This window comes from Anoplophora glabripennis, unplaced genomic scaffold, assembly GCF_000390285.2.
Source record: "Anoplophora glabripennis isolate ALB-LARVAE unplaced genomic scaffold, Agla_2.0 scaffold355, whole genome shotgun sequence".
Classification (NCBI taxonomy): Eukaryota; Metazoa; Arthropoda; class Insecta; order Coleoptera; family Cerambycidae; genus Anoplophora; species Anoplophora glabripennis.
The window spans coordinates 310,417-326,144 of NW_019416457.1; the positions used below are offsets into that span (position 1 = coordinate 310,417).

Genomic DNA, 15,728 nt, shown 5'->3' on the forward strand with positions numbered 1-15,728 from the left:
CCGATTTATCTCGCAAACCGTTCATTTTTTCGAAATAAATAAAGAGTACCATTTTTAAAGAAAAACCTTCAGAGTATCTAATAATAATATTTTCAGTTTGATAAAATTACTTCTGTCAAAATTTTGAGAAAAATTGTGATAGGGCCAGTCCGTTTCTGGACACCTGATAATAGCAAAAAGTTGATTTTAGCATCAAATCGTAGAGCTCCATGTGTAATACAACGTACGAAAATTTTATTAAAATATACAGGGTGGTTTCAAAGTTATAACCCTAAACGTTAATTTCTAGGTACCCCTTTGACCCCCCATAACTCCGTTAGGGGGCACATTAGGAAAAAAAATTATAGGAAGGACTAGTTTTATTTTGACCTTCCCTATACACTCCCGAGAGATTAGGAGGTTCTTACCGGACACCCTGTATAGATACCTATATTCCAGTAGTAGACACAGACTTCTTAATAGATTTTAATAGAATTTATTTTAAATCGTAAAAAATATTTAGTTGCTTTAACAAAAGCGTGAAGTTTAGTTGTATTACAATACTCTTAAAATGTAGCAAATTAAATCAAATTTTCTCTGGACGGAACGTTTTATAGACATGTAACAACTACATCTTCTTTATAGCCCATAAAATGAGGTGTCATCAATACTTTCAAAATATCTACCAAAAAAATGTGGAAAAAACAAGATTGATTATTTAAGGTATTTTGAGCACCCTATATATTTTTGAGTAAAAACGTATTCATATTTGACTATGCTCGAAACTCGTTCATATCAAATTTCATTGTAATATCTTAAAGGTAATGGAGTCGTCTTAAAAAATTGAAATTGTAAAAAAGGCCACTAGCATTTTAAAAAAGCAAAATTTTTTTTAACATGAATTAAATAGATATATTGTCACCTAGGAAGCTACCCTTAACGTATAGCCTATTCGCTACCGTACACTCTGTATATTCAGGAATTATCGAAAGAACACCAAACAACTTAATACAGGTAAGTAAATTTAGGTGATAAAAAGTTTACTTTATGAAAATGTATTGTTACTCGTATAGTGATATCGCAATTGACACTATTATTTCTCATTAGGTAAGTAATTAATTGGAAATGTGAGGACATACATTCGAAGGTACTTATACCCTATGGGATTTATTTTGGCATAACTTACCAAATCGTTTCCATTGCCAGGCCTCGAAAATTTCGATCCCTTATCACCATACGCCTGACCGGACGCACCAAATAAATAATTACCACTAACACAGTCTCGTGTATTTAAATTAATCTCACTATTAAGTCTTTCACTGACTCGGAAATCGTCAATTTCCTGGTAATACCTGGTGTCTGGGACACACATGGATTTAGGCCGAAGCACGTTGCCCGGGGTGTTCGTCACCTGCATACCAAAATGCAAATCCTCCATGCTGGTGCTCGCCTCCTTCGTTAATTTCGGAAAATTGACATCGTGGTTGCGGGTCAGGCCCATCCACCTCCGCGGAATTGTACCAAATCCATCGGCGGTGGAATCGCATCTGAAACGAGGAAACAAACGAATTAATTGCCTATTTGTCTGGCCAGGTAATTCCACATTATTATTTATGCTGAGCATTGGCGTCGTTAGAGGAATATTTAAATCGTAAATAGACTGAATACCTTTACATGTCTGGATTTTAATTTCCAGTCCAGTTCGTGTACGGAATATTTCTAAATAAAATCTCTATTTTTCGAAATACTTGTGTTTTATGTATACTTTGTATATGCACTACAAAAATTGAATTATTTATTGGAGCAGCAACAGACAGTAACCAAATAAGTATTCAGATAGGCCTAACTTATACAGTGTCGACGGCAAAGTACGCGGCATATTTTAATATTTTTAAATATATATATAAAACAATTATTTTGCCAATTATTGTGGCTTAAAAATTGCATATTATATGATCACGTGGTATTCTATATCTGTTTTATGTTCATATCACTCTTCAGCAGTCTAATTTTTTTTATTTTACATTTATTTCTCCACACATATTTTTAACAGAATAAATAATTTCAATAAAGTTATTTGTTTTTAATATTGGTGCTTAAATAATTTATTGCGGCTAAAACCATCAATTTTTTTTATGAAAATCTACAACGATTGTATAAAAATTCATTTATGTTATGCAATATTTCAACAACATATTTCAAAACCCATTTTATCCTAATTTATTAAGTTATGGCAATTACTATTTTTTTAAAAAAGTGATGTTAACAGCACGTAGACTAAGAAGACCTTGAATATAATAATTTTGTTATTATTTTATGAATCTATCCACGTAATGAGAAATTAATTTAGGAAAAGTTTACATCACATTTAATGAATGCTCAGTATATACAAGGCGCGTTCGAAAGTAAACAGGACTTTTTAAAAATATAGAATAAGTTTTTTTATGATAATCGATTTTATTCAAAATAGACCCCGACTCAATACAGCTATTTGTACGGTCTCAAAGCATGTCGAATGAGTGTTTTAGATCGTCGGTAGAAATATCCTTCAGAATGTCGGTACAAGTATTTTGGACGTAGACCGTCCACAAATCGGTTTCCTATCATCGACAAATGCATTTTTCCGAAACGGTAAAAGTCGCACGCTGCAAAATCAGGCGAATACGGGGAGGGGTTGACAGTTGCGATTTCTGATAAAAGAAATCGGCCACGAGTGTCGATCGATGACAATGGCGCATTATCGTGCAACAAGCGACTTCTTTGGAATCGTAAAAGCAAATCCACACTGTCTTCATTTTTGACTTCTCCAAACGAGATTTTTTGGGTTTTGGCTCGTCTGGCACCTTCCACTCGGCACTTTGGCGTTTGGTTTCTGAATTATATTAAAAACACCACGTTTTGTCACCTGTCACAACGTTGCAATGGAAGTTCTTAGCAATTTTTGGTCATCAGTCAATTCGGTAGCCAAAATGTTCAGCCAAAATGCGATAAATCGATATTTTTGAGATGCTCAATTGCAATTCCATGAATTTCAATGAAGGTTTTAGCTGATCTTTGATGAATTACGCACAGTTGCGGTGGAATGTGTGGTGGTCACGGATTTCGTTTGGTCAACATGTTGCTCATCATTTACCTATGTCTTCACAACCGATTTTAAATCGCGTCACTCGTAAACTGTGCCACAGGATAAGCATTCATTACCATAATCTTGATTCATCAATTGAAACGTTTCGGTAAAAGTTTTACCAAGTTTAAAACAAAACTTAATATTAGCTCTTTGCTCGATGCTCATTTTTGTACCTATGACACAAATATACTGTCACTTCAGACGCGATAACTTAGATTCTATTCGTTCAAATGTCATAAAATTTTGATAGTACTTCAATGAAGAGTCTGCCTTTCCAACACATGTAATTGCTAATAAATGGCTTTACTAGAAATATCTATTTTCGAAAAGTTCTGTTTACTTTGGATCTCACTTTGTATTTCAGTTTTTCATTAAGAAAAATTATTTAAAACATTATTCAACTTCAAAGGCTCATTCCGCTGTTGACAATAGATTTTTTTATATTCCGTTACATTTTAAATATCCCAATTAAAATATTATTAATACTAAAATTCGTATTATAAATTGTAAAATATAAAAATTTTCTGTCTTTTTATCTTTTTTCGAAAAGCTTGTAATTTATGTATATGTGTATTAAACGCTACAAAAATTGAATTATTATTGACACATTCAGTTTTTTTCAAATGCCAAAAATGACATAATATCCCAAAATTTCGAAAAATATTCAAAGCTGTAGATTTTTCGATTTTATATTTTTCAGTCCTTCTATAAAGTTATTTATTTTTTATGCTGCTGTTTAAATAAGTTCTTACGGTTAAAAATTGGTATAGATTTTTTTCAGTGAAAATTGAAGATAACTAAATAAAAATGTATTCAAGCTACCAAAAACCAGTTTAGCTTGATTTCTTATCAAGCCGGCTCCAAATAGTGCTAATTATCGGCCAAATGTAAAGAAATACAGAATGATATGGACTGTATGCGAATATGTGTGTATGGTCGCCAGAGCACACTATTGTAGAATGTAGACAAATGACGTATCGTGTGGGTGGTGCATATCAATACATTCGAAAACACGTATTTACCTAACTGTTACCGGATGAATGTTATGAGAAGACAAAAGTCATGTGCTCATATTTCACAAATATACGTCTTATGTATGACACTACATGGCGTTCATAGCCGCCGAATCCCCAAGGTGCTGAATACCCAGACTGGGTACATTTGACAGCATTTTCGTTCAATGATTATTATACAGCGCCAAACAAAAGTACCTGGTCCGAAAGACCAGACTATGATGTCTATATGTTTTTGGAGTCGCTGAATCCGAACTTGAGGTCCGTCTAACCCGATCAGGTTAGGGTCAAAGTCAATCCAAGGTCATATCGCGAAAAAAAGTTAATGCAAAAAATTTGACCATTCTTATACGTTTTTGGGGTCGCTGATTTCGAATCTAGCGTTAGATATTCAAAATTCAAGACGTCGGACCGGGAATTAAAAATTTTAAAATATTGTCGAATTCTACATGAAATTTTAAGTAAAAAGTATCTTTAGTAATTTTTCCATTAGAAGTGTATTTTCCGAGAAAAAAATCATGAATATTTGAACATTTTAATCTATTTATTTGTGTCGTGCTTGCAACGAAAACAGACTTTAAAAAATGTGTTGTGGTTAAAAGAGTTTTCGAGGTTGTTGATTCCGAATCCAATGTTACTTTTTCAAAATTCAAGATGGCGGATCCAATATGGCGGACCGATATTAAACATTTTTAAATATTGAAAAATAAAAAATATTGTTGAAACCTACATATAATTTTAAGTAAAAAGTGTTTGTTAATTTTTCGAAAGAAACATGACCAGGTACTTTTTTTGTGGCGCGGTGTTATTTATCGGCTTGGAACAATGGGACCTTTCTTGTTAGATTTTTTATTTAAGTATCTTTAATGTGAAGTTTAATTAAGTATTTAAAAAACTACACAAGTTTCTTGTCAATAAATGTCAAGCAAACCTAATAGGGCTTTAGGTAGGGTAGGTATAATGTTAAGGGTATGCAATACTACTAATATTGAGTTTTTGAACAAGTGTCACAGGAACTTGTAAAAACATTTTTAAGAATTTTTAAATGAATTCATTTTTAACAATTTTTTAAAATGTATTATGTTCTAAACATTGATAGAAAAATTACAAATATTAACTATATCACACTTTAAACTAAGTATTTGCGAATATAGATGCTTGAATATACTTAAAGCAACAGGTTTACGATTTGAGTACACACGTCTTTGTGTTGAGTACGTCTTTGTTGGTGCTAGCGATTTTGTCAAAATAATTTGCAAATATTTGATAATTTGTTTGATGAATACATGGCAAATGACCCCATCATCTGCAGCCGGCTTTAAATTAATATATACATTAAGGGGGACGTTTATATGAACAGCTTTTTGTCCAGCATTTTAGAAAATCGAAGCAAGTTAGGAACAATATCTCTTCACTGCACCAGTTATTTAAGTTTTCTTCATGATATAAGACAACTGACAATACATTCAAAATAAAGAAAAAAATAACATATTTTTACCTCGTACGTTTATCTTACGTTTCCTGAAATTTGCATGCCTGTTGAAATACAGAAAATCGCGTATTGTACTATAAACATGATCACACACCGCAGAATGTTTTTAGGAAACTATTAACACATGCATTAATCACAATTATTGAGTATCTATCAATACAAATTGGTAGGACAAAACAATTATTTAATGTGCATATATTTTTAAACTTGAGAGAAGTGTTTATTTTTCAAAATATGTTGATAATAGGCAAACTAAGAAGGCATTGAAAATAATAGACTTTTTTATTAATAATTTATAAATCTACTGCATTGATAATAAATTACCTTTAGAAATCAGATAAAGTTTACATCACATTTAATGAATGAAAAACAATATACCTATATTTAAAAAAATATTTAGCCAATGGTTCTATAGAGTTTTTTATTTATATTTCGTTATAACAAAAATGTTCTAATTTTAAAATTAATACAAAATTTGTACAAGTGTAAAAAGTATAATTTTTCATTGACGTTTCTTTTCGAATTTCGGAAAAATAACGTCATTTTCAAATGTTAATTTTGACAGTCACCTGGTTATTTTTCAGTATGTAATTTGACACATTTTTTAAGTTATAAAATTTTTCTATATGATACATATTATATTGATGGCAGTTTTATATGTTGAGTATTTCCCCCTACTATATTGTACAATCTATTGCAATAATAATCAATTTATTTATAACCTATTAAAAAATAATAACTAATAAAATGGAATAAAAAATATCCTAGAAGATAAGCAGATGTCTAAAAATTGTCTGTTTTTGTAGTTTATAAGGTCTATGGTTTTTTATTATGTGCAAATGACATTTGAAAGGTTCTTTCGGTCGCAAAGCTGTTGCGCTCTGTGACTGTACTAAACACTACAAACATTTTGCTTGCTACATCACTTACGATCTCAAAAACAAGTTTATATTTGACTAAAGTTTTATTGCAAATGCAACGAAAATTAAGCACAAATCTGTTAAATGACCTCGAAATAAATTTATTAATTTTACAATAATTTTCTAATTACTACCTATTCGTGTATAACATTAATTCGTTGCACTAGATAAAAATACTTTACAGTAGCTAATTATGTGACGTCATCTATTGTTTTGTTATTCTATTTGTAATTGTAAATAATTAACTTAAAAATACATACATAGGTATACAAAGTGCAATTTCATTGAGGTAAGTTTAAATGCGATGTAAAATTTTTAATGTGGATATTGTTTGAAAGATAAAACGAATTTTACATTTAACAATATTTGACCCAACAAGTTTGTGTAGAAATTAGTAAAAAAACTGTCAATATTTACTATATTTGTGGCGTCAGTAAATTGAAAGGAAAAACCCATATTTTTCTATTTTGTACATAACTCAGATTTAGAGAAAATTCTATATTGTTTTTTTACCCATTTCTTTTAATTACTTGATTATTCCTGTACTAATTCCTTTCTCGATACTTATGACTCGAAATTGTTTGAATATTTATATTTTAACTGGCATTTCTGGTTCAGTAGTTTTGCTAAATTTAGAATTTAAAAATTTAAACGTAACTTAAAACTGCAAATTGAAACTGACGTCGCAAACATAATTAAAGAAAAATACTATTATCTCTTACAACTATTTAAATAACGTACTATTATTTCTACAGGATTATACTGTTGTCACGACTATTTATACATATTAAAATTTTTACAACGTGAATACACAATTCCTCTTCCTGTTAGAAACGGCTTTATACATACAGATACAAGCCACGTGACCCATAGATTTGTTTGAAACAATAATTTTATTTCACGTTGGCAATTTGATTTCGGTAAAAAATTATTAAAACAAGTTTGTCATTGTTTGTGGTTTGTTATTGTTCATTGTAAATTAATCATTAATATTGATGACGCTAAGATTTTGGGAAGGTTAGCTGACAGTACCAGTTGTGCAATGTTGGTTGCCTAAGCTCGGCAGTGATGTGGCTTGTAATCAGTTAGGAAGGCTCCATCTTCTAATCTCTGTATAATAACTTTTTTTGTAAAATTTTTGTAAAAATGCTGTACATTTTTTTATATAGTCGTTATGTAATAACTTTGATAAAATTGTACCCATTGTTACCTACTAGTTAAACAAAATCCTTATTCCAACTATATGATTATTTATTTGCAGGAATTTTTCTTGTCACCATTTTAGAACAATTTGGAGCATCATTGTGAACAATTGTAGGAAAATATTATATACATTGCTCTCTTTGTAATTCATATGTAAAGTATCCTGTTTTAGTCATGGTAGTATCCTATCCCCTAAGATTACTTTACGCAGTTGTATCAATATTTCAGTCTTTATATTAAGCTAAATCTTCTCTTCTTGTGATCAAATGTATATCATAAAGATAACGTGTTTTGAACTATTTCTAAACTGTTTATTTGTTCTATAAGTGTAAAAAAAATGTGATAGACACAGCAGCTAATTCTTATTACATGTAGTAGAATTCATAAAAAGTACAAAAACATGCAATAATTTATTCACAAAATTACAATATTAGCTCTAACCCTCTAACTAATTTCACTGCAGGTACCAAAAGAAATAAAATACCTGTTTCTTGTTCTAGGCCTTAATTCGGGCATAGCAGGAGGACCCCAAGGTGTATCCATTGCCAGTTCTACAGCGGCCATAGCCTCCTGATGTAAATCCATTACTATGTGAGAGAAAGGGCGATTCTGTTGCTTTCTCTTACAATATTCCGAAATTACCTGCAACAAATAATATATTCTTCAGGAAACGCTGTCATTACTAAAACACGAACTTCAAATTTACAGAAACTTTATAAGAAGTATTCATTACCACATAAGAAACAGCTTTATTGCTGTGTTTTTGCTTTGGTTCTAGAATAGGAACGTTTCCCATCTTGTAAATAACTTTTTTCAAAAGGTGCAAGTAAAATATTTAACGTATACTTTGTTATAAACGAGGTATAGTGTGTTGCATTTGAGATGGTCACTGCTCTTCGATGCCTAGACTTTCAATACGACCGAACTGGCGGAGAGCGCCCTTATAATCCGTAGTTACTATGCGAAAAATATCAGTGTTGTACCAGGAGAAACAAAGTTTTAACTAATCATATTGTGGGAAAGAACTGCCTGCAGACTAAAGCCCGCACCAACTAAACTCATTCGTCAGTAGAACCAGCACTAGTTTTCATCGTTATGTCATAGGTGAGACAATCAATAAATAATCTAGCTACATATTTTGACATAATTTGAGTATGGGTAAGATATATAACCAATAAAGTGTGTCAATATCTGAAATGGTTACCGCTATTCAATATCTAGGCCATCTGCAGGGTCAAACTGTCTGGTGATGCTACTGACAAATGATCTATTTACTAGGCATCTAATGTCGTTACAAATGCTTTTGCTGACTGTAAAGCCAGGTCCAGACGCTAGGTTTTGCACAACGTTTTACCGCAGTTCATGACGTTGCAGACAAGACAGGAAAACTATACAGTTCTGAGACCTGCGCGGAGACGGTACACCGCACGGGAAAACTGAGACGATGGGCACAGTTATCCGCCAACTGCGCAAATAAGTCTGTGCGTTTTGTTATTTGAATAGGTAAATTATCGCAAAATGGCAGACCTTCGTCAATATTCCCGTGAGTTTTATACAGGATCTATTGACCTGTATAAAAGTTTCCCGTGTCTTTGGTATGCGAAATCAAAGGAAGATAGCGACAGAAACAAGAAAAGCTAGACGTACGAAATTTTTATCGAAAAATTCAGCGGTTGAAGCTGTAGCAAATAGAGAAACAATTATAAAAAATATTTATATTTTCTTTCTTACAAAAATTGACCAGAGCTGTGCTTTGTCCATGGACGATTCCGCGAAAACTGAGTAAATAAATACAGACATATCTGCACTGTATGGAGGCTCTTGACTTGCAACGTTTTCATTCCGTTTTATCACTGAGCAAGTAAAACGTTGCGCAAAACCTAGCGTCTGGACCGGGCTTAAGATAGTGTTTCCTGTTAGCAATGAACGATAGCAGAAAAACTATAGCCAAAGGAACACCATCATATGTTTATATTGCCAATGTAAATGTAATGGAAAAGTCTTATTTGTGAAGCTTCCAGTAAACTCGTCATCATTATATTATTATCATTTATGTTTTGAGGAATTCCAGAGAAATATGAAAAACAAAAAAAACATTATTTTATTAATTTTTTATGTTTACATAATATTTTACATATTTACATTCTTTTTAAGAATAACTTTATATTGTTATGTTAAACTATATGACGAAAAAAACTAAAAAAAAAATGAATAAATACAGGTTTTACTTAACAAAAAATATTAGAATCGAGAGAGAACGATATGTCGCATTGCTGTTGCCACCACATTCGTCAATACATAAGCAAACTTGTCAAATTAAAAAATCGTGTACATTTACAAAATGTCCAATCACTATTTAATAGTCTATAATGTAGTTTCAATCCGCAGATTTCCTTCAATATCATTGATTTTTCAGTCAGATGCAGTTTTTTATACATACCTATACCCAGAAGTAAAAGTATAAAGAATTGAAGTCCGGAAAATGAGAACGCTATATATACAATACCAGGGTCATGAGATGGAGCTCTATCATGTAAATATCATACCCATTGATATTGTCTGAAGTTGTAGCATATTTTCAGGTTTTTTCTTTATTTTTTGGTATTTTGCCACCTATGAAAAAATTTGGAGCAGATTTATTTCAATAATTTTTAAAAATTTTTATAGGTTGTAAAATGCCCAAACAATAAAGAAAAGAATCATATTCATCGACCTACATAAGGAAGTATTTTTCACGAGGAAATGGAGGATCATTTTCGAAAAAATATGATTAATATGGTTCAGTCAATAGTTTTATAACAGTCTGGTGAGTGGTGAAGAATAACACAACGCACAACAAGGTATTTACAATAAATCAGTGGAAATTAAAAATTCCGTTGTGGGTAAAAATAGTTTCGTATGAGAATAAAACCGTAGTAGGGATGTTTTAGCCTTGTTGATAATTTGTTAACCAGTTACAAACGTATCACGTAAAGTATAATGTTATAGCAGGGCAAAGACTTTTCATATATGAATTGGATACAGCTGTTCGTCCCTCAATGTGCATCATTCATCCAATTATTCGATTAGATATACAGTACATGATAATGCAAAGACCTGTCACGACCTTCATCAACTGGAAAACCATTGTCAAACATTCGTTCTGCAGTCAACATGTTATCTATATTTTTACTTTATATCAATGGTCTCAATGGCCTACGCACCAATTCGAGATTACTATAATTATGTGAAACGGTACCTAATAATTATTTTAAATGGCTACGGACCCAAAAGTTCTTTTTGTTTGCACAATGATAAAAATTCAATTCAAATTCAATTTCAATGATAAAATTTAAATATTTCTAAAATTAAAACTTGTTTTCATTAGTATCGTAGAGAAAAAAATTATAGCATTTGTAAAAAATGTGGTACACAATTTCTTAAATAACAAAAACCATTCACATAAATATTTATAACTATAAAATAAGAAAAATAAGCACACAATCAGATATTAGTTCTGAAAAAATGTATGTAACATTTCGAATATAATCTTAGACATAAAATTGGAGAAAAGATATTAAATTTTATGTAACATTACATATAAGTCTGTGTTTTAACTTTTCTTACACAGTTACATTAAAAAATTGACTATTTCAGCGTTTCTTTTTTTCCGGATAATATAGGAACCCAATGGCATACTTTTTAAAGCAGAAAAGAATTGTTCACAATAGGTCTGTTCCAACATGAGTCAGGAATTGGTTCCGAACTGTTTGAAATGTGCATCCAACTAATTCTTGCGATATATTCAGTGAAGACACATTTAGAACTTAGCTGGCCAAACATTTCTAACGGTTGGGAACCAATCCCTGACTCTTGTTGGAACAGACCTGATATACTACTGCGCAACTTTGATAATGCTCTAAACATAAAATGGCAAAGACAGAGGCCACCCTGTAAGTCTGCAGGCTGCAGGAAATTTTAACCGCCTATTTAACTTACGGGAGATAACAACTTCTGCCTAATAATTTGTTTCTAAAACTCATTGTGTTATCTGGTATATAGTACTCATTAAAAAAATATTAATACCAGCACCATTGGTTCCCAAATTTGTGCCTCTTATTGTTTATTCTTAAGAGAATTACGCGATTCGACAGATAACAAAAATTAAAAACAATTACACTGTCTTAAAAAGTAGAAAGTAAGGGTTAAATGCGTATGATTAACATGTTGACACCCTGTATATCAATTTGCAGCTGTTTCCAACCTATCTTTGAAACTAAACGAAGTCAGATCTTAAACAGCAAATAATTTTCACAACTCAATATGCATATCGGCAAGAATTACTTATTTTAGATTTGTAGTTTAACAAGTACATAACTTGTGTATTCGTTACCACAGACTACAGATGTTTATAGTTAGTTGCTCCTGCAAATTGAATTCAAGTCGTATTCCACCTAACTTTCACGTAATATACTTCCTCGTGAAAGTTTTGTCAGAGATGAAGCTATTGGGATTTCTAAAGTATCTGTGAGTTTCAATCTGCTAAAAGAGTTTTACTGCTTACAAGAAAATCCTCTTATTCTGTACGTACACACTACGCTTATATGAATCACCCTCGTGACTATTTCTTCGAAAATAACCCGATGTGCTCGTAAAACAGCATTACCCTCGTAACGGGCAACTTTTAACATTGTACGAGTATTTTACAAATTACCAGGGAAAATAGTGTATACCTGGAATTTAACTTGTCACCACCATCACGTTATTCTCCATGAAAGCACGATACGAATGTATGTGAAAGCGGAGGCTGTAAAATTAAATTCTGTAACAGAGCACGGTGCACGTTATCATTTATTAAATCAGCGATTTAACGAAAATCAGTTTAATTGAAGTAATAAATCTTGCGCCAGTCTCTGACCAATATAATTTATTAGTCTCCGATATGTTGATCGAGACTGTTATGATATATTGCACTTGATATTATAGCAAAATTTGAGGCGGTCGAAAATAGTAATAAATGTTTTAAAAATTAAACTAATACTTAGAATTTTTGTGGAATGATATCTCATCATAATTTTCTTTTATTGTAATTAATTTATTTTTTGGCTATTAAAATAGTTAATGTGGAAATTACTGTCCCGAGTTATAATTAATGACAAACATATTTTTTGCAGAAAATACACACATAAAGTAAAAGCGGAAAATTTGCTTCATAATTTACAAAAGTGGTGTTGCATAGTTAATAAAAATCTATACAAACTGCCTCCCAATGCGGTGCATAAGAGAATACGACCCAGGTTAAATAAAGAAAAAAAATGTATATCTTTATCAGGAATTGTACAGTCTCCTATATTAGAATAAGTAACATTATTGTAGTGCCAATAATTTAAAAAAGAGGAAATAGAAAACTCGGAAAGTTAGCATTGTTTTCCAAAGCGTCTAATATTTTTATAAAATATATAAATTTTCTTGAAATCCGTATATGAAACCTTTACACGACATAAACTGATCGGATGAATATATTACGATAGATTTCGTAAATTTAATCTTACTATGGACACAAAATAATAGCCCTTAACTATTATGGGCGGTGCTTATAAAAACATACTTCATTTTAGTAGTGGCATTTATTATTTGTTTCTACAGCCTTCTTGGTTCTCATAAACTACTATTAATATTAGCAGTCCTTAATATTACCTAGTTAGTTGTAAATATTTTATTGTTAATTAATTTATGGCTATATTAAGGTTTACCAAGTTATTTAATAAATATAAAATTAACCTTATTTAAATTAAAAAATGGATATTAGACAACTCAGAAAAATTCGTGAAAATCATGAAGTGAGATAATTATATTTGCGCAGGAAGAGAAACATTTACAATCCTTTAGATATTTTAGGTGACATTGTAGGATTTGTAAGAATTTATAGATTTTCAAAAATTAGAGTTAGATTTATAAGAAACGATATTGGATCAAGATCTAATCTACAATTTATACCAATCTTAATTCCAGTTTCAGTCATTAATTTAGGTTAAGAAAATTAAAACTGAACGCAGAAGGTAAAATCATAGAACACGGTCTTACAATTAGTGTAGATTTCCTATATTGTTTCTATCTCATGTTAACATACATAAATTTCTAAATATTTCTCTCTGTCATAAATATTTGACATTTAGTAGATCACGTATACAATTTACTAAAATATCTTGGTAGTTATATTATGAGCACTATTTTATTAAAAATAGCTTAATACTGATATTTAGTAAAATATTATGAGCTCGGCTCTATATTATTATAAAAAACTAACCACTTAAAATTTTGCAAAAGTTTATCTTTACCTACTGGTTTTGACTACTGTCTCGGCATGTTAGGAAGAATTTATTTAATCTTGAAAAAGTAAAAAATCCTGGTTTATTACATCAGACAAGTGATTGTCTATGTTCGCAACATAAAATTATTATACACATTATTACAAACGTAGCAAGATACTATTTACTCTCTTATGAAGATCCCATTTATTCTTCCAGCATTTTTTAATTTTAGATTTTAGATGTACAATTTAAGTATATACAGGGTGTCCCAAAAGTAATGCAGTGTATGTTGTAGTAAACCCGTTATGGTTCGACAAAATGGAGCGCGATACGACGGATGAGCGAGTGAAGGTTGTGAAAATTCATTACATGTACGGAGAGTGTGTAGTTGAGTCTGTGCGCAAATTACGTGGAATTTTTGTTAGAAGGAACGTCTCGAATGAAGCAACTGTGAAAATTTTTTTTGCAAAATTTGTATAAATATGTTGCAGACAATAAAAAAACAGGCTGGCTTCGTACTGACCATTAACAAAAGATCTGCGTCTGGATCCATTCAAGATTCAGCTAAACCAGGAATTGAAACCAGACGACCATTTAATGCGCCGGGCATCGTTGATTGTATGTTGGAGAATCAACAAGTGGACGAAAATTTTATTAAAAAAATCTCCTTTAGCGACGAAGAGCATTTCCATCTTAATGGGTACGTGAACAAGCAAAACTGTTGAATTTGGGATAGAGACATTGCTCGGGTCATTCAAAAACGACCACTGTATACCCAAAAAGTGACAGTGTGGTGTGGATTTTACGCTAGTGGGGTGGATGGTCCGTTCGTTTTGGAAATGAAGCAGGAAACTCAATGACTGTTAATGGAGAATTATACTGAACTTTTTGTGGTCTCATTTGGATGACATGTGGATCCAGCAGGAGGGTGCAACCTGTCATACGACACTATCCACTTGTTAGGGCAAAAATTTAATGGTGAACTCATCTCACGTAACAGCGAAGTGACTTGGCCACCAAGATCATGCGATCTTACGACATGTGACTTTTTCCTGTGGGGATTCGTAAAGTCCAAAGCTTATTCTGCTCAAATGAACACCGTTCCTGTATTAAAGGCAGAAATTCAGAGAGTTATCAACGAATTTCAGCCACAGGTATGTAAAAGAGTGATACTGAATTTAAAAAAGTCGAGAATATCGACTGAGTCGCGGAAGATATATGTCCGATATCTTCATTCATATTTAATGGCGTTGCTTACCCTTTAAAAACAACTTTTTATTTAATTAAGAATTCGAGTGACAGAAAATATATGTTATAGAAAAATTGAAATTAGGTTGATTATAAAATTTTAGTTTATATTTACCATGCTTCCTAGAACGTAGGTAACTTTTATGCTTCTGTATCATCTGTTTTGAAACATCTCCCTATACAATTCCTAAAAGAATGCTCTTGTTAAATACATATTCACATTTTCCTCACAAGAATAATGTTTGCAGTTTTCTTTTGTTTACAACAGAAAGTATATTAAAAAAAAAAGAATGTAATAATAAATAACAGTCAAAATAAATAATCTGAACAAAGTTGATATATAACAATAACAAATAGACATAAACTGAATATAAAAAAACATATGCATATAATTAAACATTGTTGTAGCAAATTTAAATAAAAAAAACGTTACAAGATTGCAAATGAAATTAGAAA

At 31.3% G+C, this 15,728-nt stretch overlaps 1 protein-coding gene across 1 annotated transcript in view; it reads right to left on the minus strand.

Moving 5' to 3' along the window:
* LOC108906965 overlaps positions 1-15,728 on the minus strand; it is a 238,826-nt gene that overhangs the window by 72,511 nt on the left and 150,587 nt on the right. The window contains exons 4-5 of the mRNA XM_018710424.1: positions 8,219-8,376; positions 1,166-1,526 (exon numbers count right to left, since the gene is read on the minus strand). Of these exons, the coding sequence (XP_018565940.1) occupies positions 1,166-1,526; positions 8,219-8,376 (519 nt within the window). The remainder of the gene's footprint in view (positions 1-1,165; positions 1,527-8,218; positions 8,377-15,728) is intronic.